We start from the raw sequence: 25,702 nt of genomic DNA, 5'->3' as shown, positions 1-25,702 counted from the left end.
ATAGTTTCCCCAGAAGAGGCTTTTTGTGAGGATTCACTGAGAAAATACAGGTGTGTCGAGGCCCAGACCATGCCCAGTGCCGGGAGAGCTCCACAGAAGGGCCAGCCATGCCATTGCTGCTGCTGGCAGTGCCAGCGCTGATGGAAAATGCGGCGACAGTCCTCGTAACCCACAGTCCCCATGGGTTCCCTGGATTCTCGGCAGAGGGCCGGTCCCTCTAACCTCCCCCCACCTCTCCTTGACTTTGGCTCCCTCCTGGCTGTGCCTTCACACTCCCTGTTTCCTGGTACCTCTCCACCTGTGACCCTACCCTGGGTACTCCGGTGAGTCCTTGCACTGCTGTGGACACACATGGGTCATCAGCTGCACAGGAATCCCTAGGGGCCCTTTGCAAGTTAATCCTCCCAGACGTAGTTCCCCAGCCACCTGGTCTGTTTCCGCAGCCTATGTGAACCCTGCACTCCCACTGCTGCTCCTTCGCTGCCCTCTAGTAGCTGTCCACCCCTTTGCACAGCCAGAGTCCCAAACCCACCTCGCTCTTGCCGGAGATCAGGGACTCACATCCCTGGATCACAAGAAGATGCCCCATGAGAGAGAGAGACCCAGTGTAGAGTAGCCCTCCCCACCAACTTGTTTCCTCCTATTCCTCACTTCTGGTCTCCTTCTGTCTTCAGAGAGCCTCCCTCCCTCCTTCCCCTCCAGTAGGCATTATTAGCAGGTTTGTCCTCTTTTAGGGGAAAATGAAAGAAACACCTTGACATTTTTCCCCCCTCAGAATCAGTGATTAAAAGTGTTTGCAAAACATCCCCAAGGAGCCCTTTGTGTTATTTTTATGGGGAAAAGGGTGAAAGATAATGGGCACTATTTTTTTTTAACTGAGTGTAAAGGGCCCTTCTGGGGTGTGGTAATGAGCTTAGGAACACAGCTTAGGTAATGGTTAGTAGAAACCTTTGAGATTTGATAAAATGTGGATTTCCTATGAAGGAAGCACAGAAGGAGCAAGACCTTTCTCTTGCTTGTTTTCTGAGCCTGTACATCTTATATAACGTATTATTACCAATGGTGTGCACTCTGGAGCCTCTAAACTTTTTTTTTTTCAGTGCACACACACATTGCACATTGTATACATATATATATATATATATATATATATATTTCTATTTGAATATTAGTATCTTCATAAACCCTCCTGTTCCTTGTAGAGCACTTTAACATCAACAAAGTGCCTTCTTCTTATCTCATGTGCAGCATAATACTGATAGGACATCAGTATTATAATAGAATGACAGAACTATAGGGAATTTTAGAGAGACAGCCTTATTTTACAGTCAAGAATCTGAAGTGTAGAAGGAGTAGTAGTCAAGCAGGGCACCTGGGTGGCATAGTCGGTTGAGCGTCTGACTCTTGGTGTCAGCTCAGGCCGTGATCTCAGGGTCATGAGATCAAGCCCTGTGTCTGGCTCCATGCTCAGTTGGGCTTGAGATTCTCTGCTTGAAATTCTCTCCCTCTGCCTCTCCCCCTCCAAAATAAATCTTAAAGAAAGAAGAAAAACAAAAAAAGAAAGAGTAGTAGCCAACACACTTCTGATCCCAAGTGAGAGAAACCCAACTCAAGCTGGATTCACAAATAGGAGACAATATTGATAAATACAACCAAAAAGTCCCGTCGTATTATGGCTTCAGGCATGATGGATCTAAATATCTCCAACGACATCTTCAGGAATCCATCACTTTCCATGTCTCGACTATCTTCCTCTGTCTTGGCATGAGTCAAGCATCACTTCTCCCATACTGGTGATAAGATGGCGGCTCCAGGCTTCTACCCTAATTCTTGCTGGAAGAAGAATAGTTCCTTTGCAGTAGTTCTAACCAAAATCCTAGGATAGTATCTCCTCTGGAAGGCTTGTAGGACTGCTTATGTCTGGACCAATCCATGTGGCTGAGTGGACCATGTGCTCACTTGGTCAGCCCTAATGCCCTGTGGGGGGGGGGGGGTTGGAAGAAGTGTCCACCCCCACCCACACCCCCGCCACGTGGACTGAGAGTGGGTCCTCAAAAGAAAATTTAGGTGTCATTCTTCTTTAAAGGGGAGCTGAGACTTGCTGCTGCACAGACATAGGGCATTTATAGGGCTGTATGCCACTTTATGTAAAGTGGGTCCGTAGTTTGTTGTTGGCATCCTGGTGTATGGTGTATAGTGTTCTGAGTTGAAATTCCCACGCCCCCCACACCACCACCAGGGTACTTTTTCAGCAAAAAGAGCGTGATCTTTTTTTTTACCTTTGTACTTGCAGGGGCCCTGGTGGTGGCCAGCATTCGAGGAGGTACTCAGGAACTTTTACCCAAGATCAAACAGCCCATCTGTACCACATTCAAACTTTCACCTGAGACTTCTGTGTCCTTAGGACATTTTTCAGTTCTGACACCCTATTTCCCATATGTTTTCCGTTTTTCATGCTCCCCACCATCATTTCAGTGTTACTGGATTAAAATAGTATGGCGGATGGTGGCATTGGTCTTCCAGTTGCATTACACATGACTTGGAGGAGTGAAGGGGATTGTCCATTTCATTATATCAGAAATGATGATTATCTCAAGCCTTACTTTTCCCTCATTGCATTCAAAGTCTTTAGATTTATTTATAGGCTACCTTAAAATATTGTCAGTTCAACTTTATTTGAATGCATAAATGGTCTTAGAAACTGAGGCGGCTTTGAGGTTGTAGCTTGTTTGTTTTTAATGGGTGCGTTCTTCCCATGGGAAGTGTAACTTCTATCCCCACAAGATGAAAACTGTCAAAATAGCAGCTAAAACAGCAATAAGGTTAGTTTGGAGGTTAATTGTTATAGTACAAAGCCCTGTGAGGATGGAATTATGAAGTTATTTAGCTATGTGCTACTGGATATAGAAATTCCAAAAACAGACACATCTGTTATTTTAGAGCTACATCCTATCCTTGACAGCCCATAATTATGGGCATTAGACCAGAATCTACTATCAAGATAAGTTGCATTTGCTACTTTCTTTTTCCTCCACCAAGCCAGAGAGAATTCTTTTTAATTTTAGCATCTTTTACTTTGGGATTTTTCTTTGTTGCTCTTGCTGCCTCTGACTTCAGTGAAAAACTAGCTGTGTTGTGTGTTTCTTCATATTTGGAGAACAACAGGGTCCTTATGAATCATCTTGTCAGAAGCACCAGGAATAAATCTGAGGTGTGTTCTAGGAAGGAAGGTACATGGCATCTCTCTCCTTTTTTTTTCCCCCTCCACAAACAGGTAGTCTTCAAGAAACATGTTATTTGGAAGATTTTGCTCTTAAAGTGGCAGAGCTTCCCCCCCCCCCCCCGAAGTTATTTGTTAACTTCATCCTTTGTAGAAAAGCTTTAGAAACAGTATTGCTTATAAAAGAAGTCCACTGGAAGGGAATTCCCACCCCCAATTTATTTGTTGACCCAAAATGTTATTGAATATTGGACATGTGCTAGGTGCAGTCCTAGGCAGTGAACACATACACAAAGATCTTTAATTTGGAAAAAGAAAAAAGAAAAAAACGTAGATGGCAAGAGGCAGACAATAAACAAATAATTAAAATAGTGTGTGTTAGTGTTTGGTGATCTGGGAAAAAAATAAATCAATAGGTGGTAATAGATTGAGTATGGAGGTGGGAATAAACACATCATCCAGAGCTCTTCGGGAAATCCTATTTTTTCTCTTGATCTAATCTCATTTCTGTGCACATCCCACCAGTCCTTATGATTGGGCTTTTGAATTAGTTCTGTTTCTTGCCTTCTTAGTAGCACTTAAACCCCTGCACACATCCTGAAGCTGAGGAAAATTAACAATCCCTCAAGTCAGCTTTAGTACATGCTCCTACCATTAGTCCTTTTAATAATTATGAAGCCTCTCCTATTGGATTTCCCTTTTTAAAAAAATTGAGATATAATTGACATAACATTGTATTAGTTTCACATGTACAATATAATGATTCATTATATAATTATCATATATTGCAAAATGATCACCATATACCAATAATACCAATAATTCTTGTTAACATCAGTCACCATACCTAGTAAAAAGAATTTGTGTGTGTGTGATGAGAATTTTTAAGATTTACTCTCCTAGCCAAAAGAAAGGGGAAAAAAGTTTGTAAAAAATAGATTGACTCTCTTAGCAACTTTCAAATATGCAGGCTAGTAGTCTCTATCCTATCTATAGTGCATTAGATCCCCAGGACTTATTTAATTTGTAACTGAAAGTTTGTAGCTGTTGACCCCCTCACCCATTTTGTTCACTCCCCATTCCTTGCCTCTGGCGACTCACCAATCTGTTCTCTATATTTATGAGCTTAGTTTTGATTTTTTTTTATTCCACATTTAAGTAAAATCATACAGCATATGTCTTTCTCTGCCTGACATTTCATTTAGCGTAATATCCTCAAGTTCCAGCCATGATGTCTCAAGTGGCAAGATTTCAGTGTTTTTTTTTTAATGACTGAATAGTGTTCCATTATATGAATGTATGTATATACATTTTCTTTACCCATAGGCCCACTGACAGACACTTCGGTTGATTCCTTCTCTTGGCTATTGTAAATAATGCTGCATGAACCTGGAGTGCAGATTTATTTTGAAATGAGTTGTTTGTTTATTTTTTTTTATGAATACCCAGAAATGGAATTGCTGGATCATATGGTAGTTCTATTTTTAATTTTTTAAGGAACCTCCATGCTGTTTCCCACAATGGCAGCACCAGTTTGCATTCCCACCAACAGCGTGCAAGTGTTCCCTTCTTCTCCATGTCCTCGCGCTTGTTATTTCTTGCCTTTTCTTTTCTTTTTTTTTTTTTAATGATACTTCTTTGGAGATTTGATTGCTGTTTTCCTGATAATTGGTGATATTGTCATGTTTTTGGTGGGCATCTGTATATCTTCTTTGGAAAAATGTCTATTCAGATCCTACCCATTTTTTGTCCGTTTTTTGTTTTTTTGTTTCGTTTTGCTTTGTTTTGCCATTGAGTTGTATGAGGTCTTTATATGTTTTGTGTATTAGCCTCTTATCAGATATATGATTTGCAAATATTTTCTCCCATTCGGTAGGTTACCTTCTCATTTTCTTTTTCTTTTTTTTTTTATTAAAGATTTTATTTATTTATTCATGAGAGACACAGAGAGAGGCAGAGACACAGGCAGAGGGAGTCCGACATGGGACTCAATCCTGGGACTCCAGGATCAGGCCCTGAGCTGAAGGCAGCACTAAACCGCTGGGCCACCCGGGCTACCCACCTTCTCATTTTCTTGATGGTTTCTTTTGCTGTGCAGAAGCTTTTGTATAGGACGTAGTCCACTTTTCTTCATTCTTCAAATAACATACTCCCCTCCAAGTGATCTGCAAATTATTAGTCAAAGTATTTGACATGACCTGGGCTATCCGTTGTCGTAATGCATAAGATTATTTGTATAAGGTACCCTTTAATTTTACCCAAAAAAACTCAGTTTAACTAGTACTGCAAAATTTGAAAAGTAACACTGCCCCCAAAGGACTACTGACAAATTCATAAAAATGTTCAAAAGTGTTGGCCACTGATTTGAGTCAGCTCAGCTACCCAGCACGGAACCCAGTGCCCCAGTGCCTAGAACAGAACAGTCAATAACTGTAAGAGAAAACTGTGTACAGCCACTACGCAGCTTTCAACAGGATGCTGGTGGTCAGAATGGGAAAGTGCTGAGAGGGCTTCTATAGGTGCTTGAAAGGAATGGACTGCTGAAGAGGGGAGGGTGGTGATGTCAGCAAGTTCATGGAGGAGGAAAAGGCATCTTGTTGGGGACAAACTGAGGGACCAGATTGGGTTCCCGGCTCATCTGAGAGGCCCTGGGAGGTGACAGTGATCAAGGATCAGGGAATGTGGTTTGGAATGAGAGCGAGATTGAGTGGAAGACCAAGATTTGAGAGTCAGAGCAGAGAGGTGACCGCTGGAGCCTGGAGCAGATACAGTGCTGCAGAAGGAGGTGAGGTCCTCTGACTGCACTTGGGAAGTGCCGTCATTTGCGAAGGGAGAAAGAAGATGCGTGAGGGCTGAAGACGTTTCAGGATTTGAGGGGAGATTATTTCATGCCATTGGTAATCATGGAAGACTTCATGGAAAAGAGAGCATTTCAGTTGTCAATGCTAGCCCTACCTCAAGAGTCACCAAATACCAGACGATGTGACTGTACTCCCTACCAAATACATAGTGACCGATGAAGTTCTTTACTTTGCTCTAGGCACTTTACACAAATAATTCAGTGAATTATTAAAGCAAGCTGAGAGATGATTTTCACCATTTTACGAATGAAGAGCAGAGAGGTTCACTAACTTGCTCAAGGTCACACAGCCATTTAGTGGGACAAGCAGGATTCAGAGCCAGTCAGTTTGATTCTAAAGCCTGGGCTTTTGGCCACAACCTCATCTCATCTCTCCATGGTGCTTCAGTAAACAGTTTCACCTGGTGTTTTATGGGGCTGATTTCTGGCAGGTCTCCCTGTGTACTGCATTGCCCATTTTCCACCTATTCCATTCTTTAGCATTTCCCACCAGATGCAGTTAGCTGACAAATTTCTAAGGTTCTTAGCTTCGTGGGAGCTTCCCTGGCCTTCTCATATGCAACCTTCTAGCCTCGGCTCCATGAAGAGCATGAGAGCCCTGACCAGAGAAGCAAACAGCACACGCAGTGTGCATCATACCCTCCCTTTGCTAGCACAGCTCACCAGAGGCTTGGAGCCACTAAGTGCTTTTTAATCACCCCCGATTTGCCAGAGTGTGTCCTAATGACACTTCCTAAAGGGCATCATTACTTCTACACAAATGTTTTCTCATAAAATATTTGTAAAACATGCCTAATAAATCCTGTCTTGGGCAATTACACCAGATAGCCTCACCCTTAGAACCTCTCTCCTCAAATGAAGTCTTGCTCTTCCTGCTTCTCGGCCTTCTTCAGCTGCACCGACAGGTTCTGCTCGGAGCCCAGTCCAAGTGTTTGGCCTCCCACCGACACACTCCATGAATTCAGTGGCAGACAGTGGTCACGAGAATTAGAACATGGGTGAGGATCCTAGTTACTTTCAACATCTCTGAAAAGGAAACTCAGAACCGATTGTGATGAGCTAAGGAGGAATCAATGAGATTGTCCGTAAGTGGCTGAGAAGGAGGTACTGGTCATGTTTTGAAACCTCCAAGAACACCGTGTTCTGAAATACCCTAAAGACTTGGGAGATGCCTAACAGTTGCCAGGTGTGACGGGGAGAAAATCAGTGTTCTGATTCAGTACTAAGCAATTCAGGACATCCTATGTGCTATCTAACCAATGACCTAACCACGCTAAACATTTGTCATCAATTGCATTCAAGGAAAAAGAAAGGAAAGAGCCAAATACTCAAACAAGTGGGACCTATGAAGTGCATTTTGAAACAACAGATTTACAAAATCAGCTGACATGAAGAAGAAAATACACATTATGTTAGGACTTTAATCAAATTGATTCTAATGATATAAAACAGTGGAATATTTGTGGAGTTGACCCCATTGTTTTGTCTTTTTTTATATTTAAATGAATTTCTCAGGGCCCGTGGGTGGCTCAGTGGTTGAGCATCTGCCTTCAGCTCAGGGTGTGATCCCGAGGTCTTGGGATTGAGTTCCGCATCGGGCTCCCTGCATGGAGCCTGATTGTCCCGCTGCCTGAGTCTCTGCCTCTCTCTCTGGGTCTCATGAATAAATAAATAAAATCTTGGGAAAAAATAAAAGAATAGACAAGCTGTCCAGTCAGAATGGACTCCTGTGGTAAACACTTGGTGCATAATGGTCTGGTCCCCGGGGGAATTAGTCTTAACCACCTGCAGTATCTGGATCCTTTAGGTCATCGTGGTTGTGAATACGCCAGCTGTACCTCAGAAGGCCAGGGGTAGGGGCAAGGGAGAAAGGGAGAAGAGATGCATAGGAAGGTTCTTTGTTAGTTGGATTTACCCCCTCTTATCAGGATTGCATTTTCTATCCATGGAAAAGGGACATAGTGGAAAAGTAAAGAGCATAAAGAATATTTAGTGCTTTGTAAACACACGCACACTCAGGAAAACTAATTTTGTTTTATTTAGAAGGGGACGGGGAGGGGGGACAGGGAAAGGCAGAGGGAGAGAAAGAGAGAATCTCAAGCAGATTCTCCACTGAGTGAGGAGCACAACCCTGAGATCATGGTCTGAGCCCAAATCACAAGACAGACGCTTAACCGACTGAGCCAGCCAGGTGCCCCGGAACACTAAATATTTTAAAGAAACCCTGAAATAAGAATTATCATTTTAAGGGAGTAATCAGCCCTGAATCCAGCAAGCACATGTTTTCCTGTATTAAGGAGTAAACTTCATCAACTAACTCTCCTCCGGATCCCTTTGGAGCTTAATCAGATACATATTTTATACCATTTTGCCTGCTGTGTATCTCTACAGTTCCCACTTGGTGACCCTCAAAGAGCATGCTGTTAAGTTTGAGTTATTTAGACAGTGGAGCCACCACGGTTGACACAGGTGATTATAGGCTTCCAAAGACAAATACTTGCATTAAACTGCTGGCCGGGAAACGTAGGTTAGTTGGCCCAATGGTAGCTTATGTTAAGAGACTGTGGTCCAATTGCCTTGCCTTCTTGGGACCTTTTTCCTACGGGCCAGTAAATTATGAGATAGAAAAGCTTGTCTGCTGGAAGCATTACAGTCCAGGATGTGAGGCGAGGCTGGAATTAGGTGAAGGGAGGAGGGAGGGCTTTGGAAGAGAAGGCCGACCTGGGAATGGCTCCCAGGGAAATCTCTGAGGGCCAGAGAGGCCAAAAATGGAAGGAGTAGAACACATGGCAGATTCCTTCATTTCCTAGAAAAGGGTCACTCCAGGATGGTTCTATTTCTGTAAGATTCCTGGAGCTGAGCCTGAGCTGGCTAATGGGATATGTATGGATTGGCAGCCGTAATTACAAGGAGAGAAAAAAAAAAGTCCCCTAATTTGAACATTCAGGAACCTTTCAAAGGGTTCCAGGATGGGTGTTTTTTTTTTTTTTTTTTTTTCCCTACTGCCAGAAAAATAAGATGTTTTAGTAGTTCTAAGGATCTTTCTTAGGACCAGAAGACAGAGCTTTTAAAAAGAATTGAGCATCTTAGTAAAAGAGGAAATATTTGATCACTTTAGCCTTAAGGAAGAAGCAAATTAGATCTGAGTAAGCGTAATAGCAGGGGGTAAGAGATTCCTGTATAATTTTGAGTTTTATTTAAATAGACATTAATATAATGGGCTGGGGTGGTGATATTCCACGGGCAAGATTTTACTAAATGCTATTTGACAACTGCATATTCTGAGTACCTAGATTTAAAGAAAGATGTTAAATTTAGGGAAAGCTCTTCTAAAGAGCTAACTATAAATATTTATCTCACTTTAGCTAATAACCCAATTCTCTAACACTAAGGCACATTTCTATTAAAGCAAAAAAAAAAAAATCAAGGAGGCTAAAAGATTACTAGGGATGACCTAATAAAGATGAAAATGAGATGGGTTGAAATGCAAAAACAGATTTATGCTAATTGGAGCAGTTATAGAAATTTGATTCTGTGATACAATCCATTTGATGTACTTTCCTATTGATTAGCGGGAGCTGACTGCTTTAGCTAGACCATCTTTGGTAAGGGAATTGTGTTCTTTTCAAAAACCTTTAAAGTAGGTGCTTTCAGTATTCAGCTACTTTTCACACACGTTATTTTCCTATTGGGCCCCAAATAGACAGCATATGCATTTCAACATCAGCAGATTGAAATTGTTTTACTTAATATGGAATTTATGAATGAAGAGGGGAAAGCTCTATCACTAAATTTGGAATATTGGACATTATTTTAGAAACCAGCTTGAAAGGATTTTTTTAACAGCCCTTAGAGTAGAGAATAAGACTGTATGAATAATTCATATAGTCCTAGAACTATTAATCAAATAGTTTGGACAGTGATATATCTTCGTTTTGACTAATTGCTGATTTTTTTTTTAAGTTCCTGGCCAACTGTGATTTTTTTTTTTTGGAGGGGATCTGAATGTTCGCATTAACTCTTGTAGGAGATTCTTGGATTTTGCTGAAAATTCCATCCCAAATGTTAGTTTGTATTGACTATATGGTGAGTGGGCTGGTGCAGGCAGATGAAGAAGTGTGCTCCGCCTTCTTGTCATTTTGTGAATGGATTGTGAAGGGTTTGTTCATCTCCTCTTCACTCCACTGGAGCAGATACTCACAAATATCTGCAATGTCGCAAGACTGTTTTATTTGCATAATGAGAAGAATGGTTTGGGGGGAGGGTTGTTTGGGAAATAGGATAATGAAGCATATTAAAAATAGAAGTACTTGGCCTTGTTTGCATTTATTCCTGGTATCTTTAGAAACAGTCTTGACTGTGTTGCTTTCCAGCCAAGTTTTTCTTTTTCTTTTTCTTTTTTTTTTTTTTTGGAAAGGGTAATTAAGGGGGCTGGGATTCCATCTGCCTGATGGTCCGCCTTGCCTGAGCCCTTTCCCTGAGCCCTTTTGCATTTCATCTCCAAACCTAGATTAGACTGCCTTGGCCCTCACAGACTTGCAAAGTGCCAAATAGGTCCTTCTGAGTCTGCTGTAGGACTGTCTCCTTTCTATTTTGTACAGAATCCCAAAGACAAACTGCCTCCCCCCTCTGCCTCCCATTCTTGTTGAGGAAACATCGCATCTCTTTGTAAAGTAAGAGTGCAAGCGTTTCCCTAACCTTTCTAGTTAAATGGGACACGCAGAAAGCACCCTGACTTGATGCTGAGACGGAAGGGAGTGGGGGGAGCTGAATCGGCTGGAATACACAGCCCTTTGCCTAAACCCCAGTGCATCGCTCGGTGCTTCGTATTAGATTTATAGAATGGCTCCTCTCCCAGCCTTGTCCCTGCTTTCCACAATTTGGTGCTTTGTTGCTATCGAAACAGCCTCACTTTCTAAGCCATTGTGATGGTGCAGGGGGAGGAGGCTGAGGCGGGCAGGGGTGGTAGTAGTAGTGAATGACACAGCTCTGCCAGATGACATGTAGCGGACCTCTGCATCAGCCAAGAGGAATTAAGCTTTGTCACTCCCCACTGGGACTACCTTCCTCCTGGTATGTGCGCAAGGAATTCATATGCTGCTCCTGCAGCCACCAGAGCAGAGCCCTGACTGCACTTTGCCACAGAAGGCAGGGAGCAAGAATGATAGCTGTCTCTTTCAAATGCCGTTGTCAGATTCTGAGACGACTTACTAAAGGTACCGTGCTTTCCTTGTTTTTCCCTCTGCCAGTCCGTTGCAGGAGCCTGGGACCACAGTTGGATGGTTTTTACTTTCAAATGCGACTGCCTTTCCAACTGATTGTCGGGCAACAAAGAACTCAGTGGAATATGTATAGATGGATACGTGTACAGGTAGAGTCGGCTCTGGCTCCTCGTCCTGACATCCTGGTTGTGTTCGTGTTGAAAATGGGAAGATCCTGGCTTGTGTGATCTTTCTTTTTTTTTTCTTCTTCTTCCCCCTTTTCTTTTCCTAATGACTTCATTCAGGGCTGAAAAGAGAATGGGTTTGGGTCCGGTGCTGAAGTTATTATGAGAAACCATCATTTTTGCATACTGATTAACTGGTCAAGAGGAGTCCAAGTGTGTGTCCCCGTCCTTTGCATGACAACATGTACTAAATGCAGCTGGCAGCTTCAGGACTCGCACAGCTGGTGAAGCTACAGAATCATTGTTTACTCTATTAATTTCTAACATCTCATGAGCTTCCTCCAAGGACAGCTTTAGTTTGTGTGTGCGTGTGTGTGTGTGTGTGTGTGTGTTAGAATTGCATGTTTAGAAATGTGGGCAATCCGAAACACTTTGGTCCTATGTGATATTCGAAGAAGTTTATTTGAAAGTAAAAATCATTGCTCTGTATCTTACCATCGAGAGTGACTGGCTTGAGGTGGTCTCTCTGAGAACTCTAAAATATTAATTAAATCTCTCTGTAAAATTCAAATTACGCTTCGCTTTGAAATCACCCTGTCTGTGCCATCTCATTTTACTGTGTGTCCATTCTGTCCCAAAGTTAGTGAATGCTTAAAAATTCTGCCTTAGTAACGTAGAGATAGGTGAGCCCTCTTGCCTTCTTTCCTGTAGATAGAAGCTTCTTTAGGGAGAATTTATTATTTAAAAAAAAACTTTACTCATTTGCGTACCTGCAAATGCCTTTCTCTTTTAGCCCGTAATAGAGAGTACTGTCAAGTAATTAATGGGTGTAATTATGCTCTAGAAGCTCTGAACCTATAAATATGTTAATGGGTGCTATTTCTATCAGTTTAGCTTGACATATCAGAGTTCTTTGATCACCAGCAGTGCAGCTAAAAATGCAATTAATATTTCATTTGGCAGAAGAATGAGCACAAAGCAAATAGTGAGAAATAGATCTTGAGTCAATAACAGGAAAGAGAATAAATACTATAGCCCAACTTACCGAATGCATTTGCAAGTTGTTTGGATAGCAGAGCAAGTCTTTTAAAACGTACTTTGGGGAAAATATAGGAAATACTCTCCCTTTTAAATTAGGCTGTTAGCATGGAGGAGTAAATTCTGTTTTGACTTTATCCTCTGCAATCGGGATAAATGTACAATTTCTGTGTATGAATCACTATTAAAAGGCTATCCTTTATGTTATGGTTTTGGTTAAGACTTTAAGAAAGGACTCTTATTCTAAAAAGTTCTTTTCTTATCTTAGCTGATTTTAACACTTACTTCTCTTGATGTTCAGAAGATGATGCTCTTCTTACATTATAATCATGAAACAATAATTTTTACTCATGTGTATCAGAAATTCTTTTATAACTTCTACATACTGGAATAAGAGTAGACCCAAGCAGTGTTTTTACAAATATATATATTTTTAACTTTTACCAGTTTTCTGAGTCTTCTGGGAGCATTGGTCCCCTGCAGTGAAAGGAGACCTAAGTGTTTACAAAGAGAGTTGCTAAAAACCTGGATAAATGAAAGTATCGATGCCTTCTTCATAGTTGCCATTTCACTTTTTTCCCCCAAATCTTTATATCTGCTGTTTTCTACTTGGTACTTAGCTTAAGACTGCCAATTGATGCCTAAAATAAAATCTATATGTGGAAACAGTCTGCCATGATCTGACTCCTCTGTGTGTCTGACGGGATGTCGTAACATTGGCAGGGAGGTTCCTGAGCGGCCCAGCACCTTACCTTGTCAAACACTCACATTTCTGTCAAACCGGGTTCAAGGCCCACCAATGCTACCTGTTGTTCACTGAGTTCTTTGAACCCCATTCCTCTGTGTGGTGCTGTTTTTCTTAGGCTGTAATAATAAAACCAAGAAATATAAGTAATTGCAATCTTAATGCTCCTTCTTTCTTTTTTCTTTTTTTTTTTGTTTGTTTTTTTTTTTTTTTTTTTTTTGCTTTTTGATGAGGGGGAGAGTGCAGAGATGGCCTGTGGATTTGCACTGGGATGAAGTTCCCTCTTAGCTGTCTCATCCTCCTCTACCCCACAGTTCCCACACCCTCACCTATTCAACCCCCAGAACACATAATTTTTTTTACACTCACTAAGGACTGCGACTAACACACGTTCTCCAGATACTTAGCACAGGGCCGTGAATGTAGTGGGCCCAGAGTAACCCTTTGGTAAAATGAATAGGATTTGCATAGTTGAAGTTGGTAGGACTTTTGAATTAATTATCCATGAACTCTCAGCGAATGTTTCAAGTTCTTTACTAGACCCCTGGTGGCTAGGACCTTATCCAGATCTTGGTCAGGGGGAGGGGAGATGAGCTTCATGTTTCAGAAACTACCTTGCTATTTGTGGTTGATGTCACCCACAAGTGGTATGGCAGTTGCTTTATCTTTTTAATTCTCTTAAGGAGAAAAAGGGTGCAATTCAAGGAAAACTATTTTCTACACATACTTACACTCTTCATAGTTTACTTGTTTCTTAGCTTCTTCATTCATCTGTCTATTGTTCACTTAACAAATATCTATTGTGTGTGCACAACGAGGCGCTGCCATTTTTTGTACTAGGATCCTGGGCTGGGCTTTTTATAGGTGTATCAAGCATTTTTTAATCAATATATATTTTTTGATCAATATGTATTTTTTAAAGATTTTATTTATTGATCATGAGACACACAGAGAGAGGCAGAGACACAGGCAGAGGGAGAAGCAGGCTCCCTGCAGAGAGCCCAATGTGGGACTCGATCCTAGGACCCCGGGATCACGCCCTGAGCCACAGGCAGATGCTCAACCACTGAGCGCCCCAGATGCCCCTAATCAATATATTTTTAACAATAAATAAGTAATTCTTTATTTGAGAGTAATTTTCAAGGATCCTCCCACACAGAAGCATGACCCACAGTTTTAGAGCAAAGCACGTTTTAGGTGACCGCTGAACACTTCTCAGACTTGGGAATTCTTTTTTTTTTTTTTTTTTTTTTTGTCTTATTAAGGCTTCAAGCGACTTTCAATTTGTTTGCTGTATTGGTTCCCTACAAAGGTAGAACCAGAAGAAAATCACCTTACCTCACAAGGGCCTCTCCCTGCATTAGGACAGGAACTTTTGGGCCACTAATAGGCCAAAAGCATGCTTTTCCACGTAGCACTGCAATCTGGAGAAAGAATGCTGCCTTCTGCCCCTATTCAAGTCCTCGCCTTCAGAATGAGTCTGCTGGTTACCTGACCTTGGAGCCAAATTCAAAAATAACGATTTCTCAGCTTTCTAGCCACATCTGACAAAGGAATTGCCTTGCCTGGGTAAAGCCAAGCTTCTGGGCGCCTACCTTCACAGCTGCTACCAGAGCTCTCAGGAGTCCTGTTTTCTCTGCAGCTTCCACAGGCTTCCTTCATTCTCTCTTGCTATGGTTTCATCATTTCTTTTTCCTCGCGACAGGCTGGCCTCATGGACACAGCACCATTTTCTGTAGTGGTAACTGGTGTGACTCTCAGGTGCCACTGTTTTGGGTCCACAGAGCTGAACTTTTCACGGCCCATGGGCGATGGTGTTTTCCTTTCACAGGCTTTACTCAGTCTACCAAAGTCAACATCAGCCAATAAATATTTACTGACATTCCATGGGGAGAGAGGCTCTGGTCACCTTTTGTGTTTTGTCACCAGTCGCTTGGTCCTCCTGTTGTCTTCTCTGTAACTGGTTCAAAACTCAGGTCCAACATTCTCTGCCTTCATTTGACTATAGATTCCAGAAATCAGAGCTGGCCCAAGTGTCAGTACTTCCTACCTGCCCTCCCTTCCTCTGTCTTCCCAAACACACAGGTGGCCTAGAATTAGAATTGACTGTCCCCCCACCCCCCGTCCCATTAGCTTTCTAGACAGGCAGCCCTGTTGACCCAGTGGGGTATCCCAATGAGATGTTTGTCGCTGGCATCCATTTGCTCCCTGCTGTGCATCTTTTCTTTCACTTTGCCTCTTTCTCCTTCCTGATTTCTCCTCCCAGCCTCAATATTCTTTCTTCTTTTCTGCTGCCCGAGCATTCACGGGCATTGCTTTATCCACTGGCACCGAGCAGGACTAGAAGGCTTTGTGCCAATCACACTCGCATCCTCTTCGTTTCCCTCTTTGCTCCTTACACTTCCCCCAATCACAGACTCATCATGCTTGAAAGGGAAGGTCAGACATTAATCTAGGCCTTGTCTCCTGAGAGAGCTGAAACTCAACCATCTTAGACAGCCAGCCATCTCATTCTTAATTCTCCCCAACAAGAACAGTCTTGCAACGTGTCTGACAATCTTCCAAAGGATTATTCAGGTGACCTCTGAGGCCCTCTAAACTCTGAGATTCTTTGACACTCATCCAATGTTTAAATTTTTTCCTGTCCAGAAATTCATTTCCCATATGCAACCTCAATCAACTACAACCATACATTTAATTTTTTTTGTCTTAATGGAAGAGGAAAAATACTTCTTCCCCCTTCCCTTTCTGCTACACACTTTTAATCCGAGGAACTCACTGGACCCGTGTCATTGTCCTGGACATGACTGCTCCGCTTCTGGTAGCCTCACATTTTTTGTTTCGGTCCCTCTGCTCTTTCCTCCCCATCTGTCTGGGTTGGGTCTCTCAGCTCCTCCAGCCTCCCTTCTCCTCTGATGGCTCCTCACCCACTCCATGACATGATTCAGAATTGATTATCATCTTGGCTGAGAATGCCCTCTCTCTGCTGGACCTCATTCTTCCGTCTTCCCATCCTCCTTCCTTTTGCTAACCCTGGCTGGCCTCCTCTGTCAGGCCCTGCCATCTGGAACCGTTTGACTGTATCTCTCCACCTCATTAACTTTCCATCCCTTTTCAAACCTCACCTGAAAACGTATCCTCTCTTCTTTGTCTCTACCACTTCATTCCATCCTATCAAGGCGAATTTATCATCCCAGCCTATAAACTTTCAAGAGTGCCCCATGCCCTTCAAAGTTGTCTCACAAAATAAGATTGCTAGTTTTGCTGGAGTTTGAACTATTGCTGGGGTGTGGACATACTTCAGCTGAAAGGGAGAATGCTGCAACCCCCAGGTCGCAGGTGTGTCTTGCTCTTCTCCCCCCAGTGCTACTGGTGATGACTGTGACAGAAGTCCTCCAGTGCTCCTAGTCCAGTGCTCTGGAGGGCTTACAATGGACAGCAGCTTGGACCGTGGTCTGAAGCTTCTCTTCTGTAAACTGGCCAGACTTCTCATAGTTGCAGGTTTATTTCTGCCCCGCCCCCATCTTCTTCATAGAATCACATACTAGAAATGCACTCTCTCTTTGTAGAAGGTTCCTGCCCTACCGAGGGACTATTTGGCCATCTCTCACATAACCTCCAATGAGCAAGAAGGAGTCCATACCTTTCTGATGGAATTGTGGCTGATTGGGAAGGAAAAGTTGGGTTGTTACTGGGAAATGGAAGGCCAATTTTATAATAGTCATTCTAATGTGTGAACTTGTACATTTTGGGAAAACGAGACTCGATGTTTCATTTTTGCCACCATGCTTTTCTAGATAGAGTAGGAGGAAGGGATGGGAGCCATATACCTGTCCACCTAGAACATTAGAGAGAAGCAGCTAAGGCAATGCATCTCCTGTCCCTTAGCATAACATGCAGTATAGGGGAAATAGAACAGACTTGGAAGTAAGAAGATATGTGATCCTGCCCCATGGGGCTCTTCTCTGTTTACCTGTGTGGCAGGAAAAAGGACGAACCCCCTCACTGAATCTCAGTTTCCCCATCTGTAAGCTAAAAATCATATGTGAAGACTTTTATATGGCTTATGCTCATAGTTGCAATAACAAAATAATTGAATTTTAATGTACTACTGCAGTCGATTTATTCAAATTTTTTATCTTAGCAAGTTTCATCTGTTCTGGCAGAAAACATATTTTTGGTAATCTCCTGCCATTTGAGAGAAGGCGAAATACACAGTATTCTGAAAATTCCTGGGACTATAAGGGAGCAGTCAATGTTTAGATCCTTCCTTCTCTTTTTCTCTCTTTCATTAAGTCTCTTGGCACTATTTTGCACACATACATGAGAATTATAGGGTGAGCTAAAAACTAATAATCTATGCCTTATGAATCTTCAGAAGAAAATATTCTTTGCACAGTTTCTTTTGCAATTGCTTTATTAAAGTTTCAATACCACATATATTCAAAAGGAAAGCCATGAACCAGATGTTTATTACATTTAGCTTCTCGAAGGATGTTACTTCACCTTTCAAATGGAAAGAGACACTTTGACCTTGCCATTACAAAAGCAATAAAAACAAAATGGTCTCATATTTCTTAGTCAACGGTGACCACCTAAGTTCAGACAAAGCTTTTGGGCAGTGAGAAAGCGGGGTAAAGCTTCTTATTAATAATCCACACTCAATTATTAAAAAAGCACAGTAATTAAAATTTGTACCAGGGAAATTTTCTGTCTGATTTTCAAAACAAAACCAAATCCATTTCAAAAGAAGGCAAAATCTAATGTCGCTAAAGACTGCTAACTCTGGGAAACGAACTAGGGGTGGTAGAAGGGGAGGAGGGCGGGGGGTGGGAGTGAATGGGTGACGGGCACTGGGTGTTATTCTGTATGTTAGTAAATTGAACACCAATAAAAAAAAAAAAAAAAAGATTGCCAGTGTTACAGTGGAAACTTGGGGCAGGGGACATGCTGATTTACAACTTATTCTGTATGCTTTTTTAGTAAGAGTTGAAGTTTTATTGTTTGTGCAATTCATACTTTTACCCTTCTGTTGTCTTCTTAAAATTTTACCCATCTGTGCATGTTAGCACACAGTTGTGGTAAGAAAATTTACGGTCGATGGTATTCTATTATGTGGATTACCATAATTAGCATATCTCCCTAGCTTGTTTCCAAATTTTCACTCTGATAAATGATGGTGTTGAGCATCTTTAAAGAATTTCTTCTGAGTTCTAAGTTGTTGCCTTAGTGTATTTTCACTTGAAAGTCTCCCGATACATATTTCCTGAGAAATGAGTTTAGGATACATATCCGTTTTCTCCAAGGATTTCTTAAGCTAACAAAGGTGGCAGAAAGAAAAACAATGAGAGAGTGAGCATTTGGATGCCATAGTATCCGAAAAAGCAAAGCAAGGACAGTATTTCTAAAAGGGGACAGTGAGCAGCCTTCGGTGAGAGAGAAAGAAACAGGCATTCGTTTCTGTAAATGGGTCATTGCTGACCTCTGAGAGAATAGTTTCAGCAGAATAGTGATGTTCACAGCCAGATTATAAGGCTGGGAGTGCAGACCACTCTTGTAGGGTGAACAGCAGAGGTGAGGCCAGTGGGGCAGTAGCCCCCAGAGTGGAGGGTGGGGCCACAGGGAAGAGGACATTCTGGAATAGGAGAGATCTGAGCATGTTTTTTGAGGTCTCAAGGACAGAGCCAGCAGAGAGATCAACCTGAAGATACAAAGCAGAAGAGGGATGATTCCTGGAGCCAGGCAAGGCAGGGCAAGAGGGGGAGAACAGAATGCAGATAGATAGAGGATGCAGATGGATGCCAGGCTGGGCAAACAGAGCAACGTTCTGTCACAGAGGTGGGAAAGCACTGGAAGAAAGATCTTGAGGTAGGCATTAAGGAAGAATTAATTACCTCACTTTCTTAGTAAATTATAAGGAGATTCTAGAAACCCCTATTCTTAGGAACTCCTAATCCAGGGGATTCTAAATTTCTATATTCCTGCACCGGAATCACCTGAAGAGCTTAAAAAAAAAAAAAAATAGCGACACCTGCCTGCATCAACCCCAAGGATTGCGATTTAATTGACTGAGGGTAGGTCTATGCACTGGAATTTTTTTTTAAATGTCCTGAGTTAGTGTATTGTGCAGATGAGAGTGAGAGCCAGTGACCTAACCATTTAGGCAGCTTCTTAGAGACACCAAACTGGATGTTTGGAATCAGATATGTTTTGGCCAGAGACAGCCCAGGAATTTTTTTCAGCTGCTGGGAGGGAAAAATTGAGCAGATTAGCCTTCCTCTGACTTTGAAGGCAGAGCCCATCTGAGAATGGAAATGGAGCCAAAAGAAAGAGACACCAGGTCCCAGTGTCATTACTTGAGCCTCTGGTCAAGAGGTACCTTAAGTGAGCTTGAGCTCTACACCTAAACTTCTTTAGTTACATTAGCTAATAATTTTCCCCCAATATCTAAACTAAACTGGATATGAGTTTCTGTCTGCTGCAATCAAAAGAAGCCCAATATGGGTTATAAGATAGTTGAGCATATACATTTTGATAAGAGCTTTTAAAATACAGCTTAAAAATGACAATTGACTCAAGTAATTGCGGGCCCCTGGATCACTCATATCCCATTGAACACCATCACGGTCTCAGCAAACCCTGGTTCCCCAGCTCTGTGTTGAGTCCTGAGCACCACTGCTAACTTATCGTTTTCACTGGGTCATTCTATTTAGTGAGTCATTGATAAGTGCCCCCTGCCACTTCCCTCTTGGTGGTCCACATCGTCATGAACTAGAAGGCAAGTCCCAGTGGATGGAAAGAAATGTTTTATTTCCATGTTATTTTCCTGTCCTTACTATTCCAGGAATCGAGGGCCAACAGATGCCTCCCATCCTCTCCCTGCTAAGCAGATGGTGATTGTTTAACCAGATCATACTTTAAAAAGCAGGGTTATAAAGTTGTGTTGCTTTGGCTACATGGAGTGCACTGTTTTTCTGGCCATCATCACCTCTTTTACCACTCCCTCCTTTCATTACTTTTCTCCTCCCAATTCTAATGGACACAAACCTGTTTGTGGTAAAGGGTTCCACCCTCATTTATGTCCTGCAGGATGACTGTCACCCCATCCTCCAGTCATGGGTAGTTGTTTGCTGGAGTCACCTTGTACTGGCTTAAGAACCAATAGCTAATTTTTCAAGAGTTTTGTGAGCTGGTTGTGAAGCACATCTATTACTAAATTAAGCTTACAGCTTATAAACATTATTTTATATAAGCTTACAGTTAAATCAATTAAATTAAAAACAAAAGTAAGAAATACAATTCATTTCTAATTGTTACCTCTTTATTACTTTACCACATTTTATTACTTGGACTCTTAAAGTGTGTGTATCAGTATATGGTAAAAATACTACATAAGGGTGTGCTGTTGCACATCAGCTTGAAACTGACCGTGGTTTGAGCATTTACACCACAGAAATTGGCAAAGCCGATGTCCCAGAAAGCCAGTTGTTAAACATTTACCAACACACCATTGAATGGATACCTCCGCTCTTCGTGTTCATAAAACCTGTGTAGATGCCTCTCATTGTGCTTTCTAAATGGGATAGTGATTATATATTCATCTGTATACAACCATCAGACTCTGAATTCTTTGAGGTTAATATATATGCTTTACTGATTATTTTATCCCCAGCAAGTTCACAGTATTTGGTGCAAAGAAAATGCCATATTGAATGGGTAGTGTTAGTTTCTAATGATCTCCTGGATTAATGAGTCTTACATGTTTACTTTGGCCTTGAAATATTTCAGATAACCCCTTCCTTTCACCAGAGCTCCTGATTTTTTAAAATATTTTTTTCACATTTTCATATTACATCAGGAAGTAAGCCCCAGGACTATTCCAGGGAGGTTCAGCATTCTCTCACACCTGCTAATTTCCCAATTTCCTTTTTAACAAGAGGGGTGTTCCTTGCCCTCTTCCTTCCCCTCCTCCTCCTGAAGCCTGCTTAGAGCAGTCTAGGGGAAGATACTGGCAGGAGTCCAGGAACAGCACCCGGAGCTGGAGGCTGAAGGACAAACTCTTGTTAAATTCTGCATGACAAAATTCCCAATTGAATTCAGTCTGGGGAATATCTAGAACCCCACAGAGTTTCTGATTAAATTGAGTCTCTCCCATTCTTCAAAGTTAGGTGACCTCACACAGATCAAAAATGAATTTCATTTATTGCCTTTGTCTTCTAAATGGCTTGTTAGTAAATTTGGTTCACAGACTGTACAAATCTCATTATAAAATCTCAGAATCAAGATGGTTTCCACGAGGATTAATTCCTAATGATATTCTCATGTAGATGATATTTCTTGCAAGTGTTAAATTTTGTGTAAGAATTAGGGGCTCGAAGCTCAAAGACCAAAAACTCTTCCCCCAACTACATCCCCAATGTCAGCATAAAAGTAAATAGGGCAGTTCTAAAAATGGAAGGAATAATATCAAGAGATCAGGCATTTTCAGAAATTTCTGAAAGATGGAAAAATAGATAAACTAAAGCAGACATTACAGACCAGAGCAAATATAAGAACAGTAACTGGGGAACCCATGTTTCCCAGCAATGGCACAGACAGGTTCCAGACTTGGGTTGGTTTGGGACATTAGGAAGAAGAAAGGGTTTAGAAAATAATGTGATACTTTTGAAGGATGGAGCAGCCGGGAAAGCCAATCCCCTCCCCTTCCCCTATGGTATTATTCCCTAATGTAAAACTAGAAAAACCAATCTTTTAAGGAATTTGTGGATCTGCAGTGATGGGGACCGTTAGAAAAGTCCTCCCCATTTTCAGGTGCAGTTAGTGAAGAATTGGCGTATATAACATGCCTGTTTGCTTTGCTATCTGATTTCAGCCCCAGTCCTTCACATAAAGCCTGACAGTCATCATGCTGTCTTTCTGAGGAAAAGTTGGTTGAGAAAACATACCTATTTAACTTGTACTAGCTACTTGTACTAAGGCAACCTCGTTCTTTGTTAATAAGTGTAAACTGATAACCACTGACATTTGAGGGGTCACAAGTGTCATGAAGAAAGAAGAGCCGGGATCCCTGGGTGGCTCAGTGGTTGAGCGTCTGCCTTCAGCTCAAGGCATGATCCTGGAGACCCAGGATCAAGTCCCACGTCGGGCTCCCTGCATGGAGCCTGCTTCTCCCTCTGCCTGTGTCTCTGCCTCTCTCTCTGTGGCTCTCATGAATAAATAAATAAAATCTTTAAAAAAAAAAAAGGAAGAAGAGCCAATTCAGGTATAAAAGATACATTTTTAAAAATCCTAATTAGTAGCCTCAGAAACATTTAAGAAGGTATTACATTTATAAAACAAGTTCAGCTCTAATGATAAGAGGACAAAAGAGAAATATATGGATGTTCTTGGAATATAAAAATAGGACTACTGAAATAAATATTCACTAAAAGCAGATGTTGACAAAATAAAGGCATATATTTAAAGAAAGTAGGTACACAGAAAGAAGATCAATAAGAAAAACACAATAGCGACTTAACAAGACATGAGCAGAGGAAAAGGAGAGAAATTATAATGAAATTTTGATGTAAATTCTTGAAACTAAGGAGTATTTTCAGATTGAAAGGGCCTATAGAACCATAAGCAAGATGATTGAAAAAAGATCTAGACAAATTCTCTTAATATTCTAGGACATTATGAAAAAGAGAAAATCTAAGAGCTTATCAAGAGAAATAAAAGTAAATTTCCTGGGGTACCCTGGGTGGCTTAGTGGTTTAGTGCCCCCTTCAGCCCAGGGCCTGATCCTGGAGACCCAGGATAGAGTCCCACGTCGGGCTTCCTGCATGGAGCCTGCTTCTCCCTCTGCCTGTGTCTCTGCCTCTCTCTTGCTCTCTCTCGCTCTCTCTCTCTCTCCCCCTCTCTGTGTGTCTCTCATGAATAAATAAATAAAATCTATAAATAAATAAATAAATAAATAAATAAATAAATAAATAAATAATTTCCTATAAAGGAATAAGAATCAAGTTGGTATCAGATTTTTTATAACACTAAATCCTAGCAAAAAAATTTGATGCTGTCAAAGTTCCAAGAAGATGTGCTTTTAAACCTTGAACTCTTAATTAAAGGTGAACATAAAATAAAGACATCTTTAGGCACTCAACAATTCAGACAATTTATATCCAACATGCACTTTTAGAAAAAACTACCTGAGGATATACTTAAGCAAAAAAAAAAAAAAAAGTATGTATATATATGAAATCTAGGGAAGAGGAAAAATGTAAAAGTCAAGAAGCAGTGGATTTAAGAGTGCAGTGGAAAGGTATCCCAGAATGGCAATTATGTAGTAAAAAGCAGTCATTCCAAATTAGAGCATTTGACCAGAGTCAGGGCCTAACTTCTTCCAAAGAACATGAATGTTTTTTGTTTTTTTTTTTAATTTTTTATTTATTTATGATAGTCACACAGAGAGAGAGAGAGAGAGAGAGAGAGAGGCAGAGACATAGGCAGAAGGAGAAGCAGGCTCCATGCACCGGGAGCCCGACGTGGGATTCGATCCCGGGTCTCCAGGATCGCGCCCTGGTCCAAAGGCAGGCGCCAAACCGCTGCGCCACCCAGGGATCCCGAACATGAATGTTTTGTAACAAATAATGAATAAATGGAGTAAAATTAATGATGAAGTAGAGATATATCAAAAATATATATTTTTGTTAATAGGAAAACAGAAAGGCAATTAGAAACCCTAAGAAGCATAAAAGCTGGACAAAAAAGTAAAATTCTCCATTGAGTGGTACATATCTAGTGACAAGATTGCATCTCCTGCCTTAGGAATTCTATCACTTTATTTTATTTTACAATGAATATTTATATAATAATTTTGTAATTGCCATTTATTGGATTTTTTATTTTTATAGTCTGCCTGTGCAGAGAAAACATAAAACTAAATTATAATTAGAGAATGTAGGTATTATAAACTTTTATAATATAAAGATAATTATATGCCTGATAAGCATGAAGGCTTATGGAAGAAACTATAGGACTGCTAATGTCCTCAATTTTTGTAGACTATATTTTAAGGTACTTTGTTAAGTTGACATATTAAAAAGAAGAAGAGACCCCAGTTAAAAAGACTGATACTACCAAAAGTTGGCCTGGATATTGAAATTTTTATAACACTGCTAGTATCATTTGAACGACTACTTCTGGAAGATCATTACTCGATGTAACATATACATAACATATGACTCAGCAATTACACTATTAGTTTTGTTTGTCTGTTTTGGGGAGAGAGATCAGGGGGAGGGGGAGAGGGAGAGGAAGAGAACCCCAAACAGACTCCCTGCTGAGCGTGGAGCCCAACGTGGGGCTCAGTCCCATGACTCTGAGATCATGACCTGAGCCAAAATCAAGAGTCCTGTGGTTAGCCAACTGAGCCACCCAGGCACCCCTACCCTGCTAGTTTTATCCCCCAAAATAATGCATAATATATAACTCAAAAATTTGTACAAGGACAGTCATTGAAACACTAGTCCTACTAATACAAGCCTGGAAACAACCCACCTGTCCTTTAATAGGTGAATGGATAAATACATTGTGGTATTTAATGGCATACTGTATGGAATTAAAAAGAACACACCTGCTACATGCAGTGAAATGGATGAATATTAAGCATAATGTTGAGTGAAAAGAGCTAAACACAAAAAAAAGTATGTGATCGATTTATTAAAAAGTTCAAAAACATTCCCAACCATCTATAGGACAGAAATCAAGATAATGGCAGAGACAGGGAGGGGACTTACATGATGCTGGGACTGGTCTATTTCTCTGAGCTATGATTCCGTGGGTGTGTCTACTTTGTGAACTTTCAGTTTGTGCACTCTCCGTGTGTATGCTATATTCCAATATAAAAAGCTTATTTTTAAAAACCAAGGTGTTAAGTATGTTATTTACACTTCATAAACAGGAGTTATCAAAGAACTAGGGGTAAGAGAGGCGGAGAAAGGAAAGAGAAGATGGTCCAAGTGCAACAAATTTCTCTCTTTCACAGATGACAATGACAAATGCTGCTTAAAACGGACAAGTGAAGAAATGGTAACGTTTATTTTGGTGTTTTCAGAAATTTGGAGACTGAGCAGAAAAAAAATGTTTCCTATTGAGGAATGGGATCAAGGTTGAGAAATAATGGAGGAGGGAAACTTTTACTTTCCATCTTTTATTCTTCTTTACTATTGACATTACAAAGAGAAAAAAACTAATATTAACATTATTAATAATAACAGCTGCCATTTACTTCATGTTTGCCATTATTGAAATACTGAAGCAGATGTTCTATGTAACCTATTTCAATTAAATTGAACACTTGATATTCTTCACCACATTCATTAGAATGGAATTTATTAACCCTGGTGTGATATAAGCTACACATCAAGATACCCAATTATAATACAAAAGACGTAAAACATTATTCAGAAGGAAAAA

At 41.0% G+C, this 25,702-nt stretch overlaps 1 protein-coding gene across 3 annotated transcripts in view; it reads left to right on the top strand.

The window, feature by feature from the left end:
- GRIP1 (glutamate receptor interacting protein 1) overlaps positions 1-25,702 on the top strand; it is a 658,587-nt gene that overhangs the window by 385,694 nt on the left and 247,191 nt on the right. Inside the window, exon 1 of one of the 3 annotated variants that reach the window (XM_072843159.1) lies at positions 11,138-11,296. The exons of the other annotated variants lie outside the window; for them this stretch is intronic. Coding sequence (XP_072699260.1) covers positions 11,242-11,296 — 55 coding nt within the window. The 5' untranslated portion in view covers positions 11,138-11,241. Of the gene's footprint in view, positions 1-11,137; positions 11,297-25,702 lie in introns of those variants that run through there. 3 annotated transcript variants of the gene reach the window in all.

The sequence above is a fragment of the Canis lupus genome, chromosome 11, assembly GCF_048164855.1.
Source record: "Canis lupus baileyi chromosome 11, mCanLup2.hap1, whole genome shotgun sequence".
NCBI lineage: Eukaryota > Metazoa > Chordata > Mammalia > Carnivora > Canidae > Canis > Canis lupus.
The sequence above is the reverse complement of the archived record's forward strand: the minus strand, read 5'-3'. Positions and strand labels throughout refer to the sequence as shown.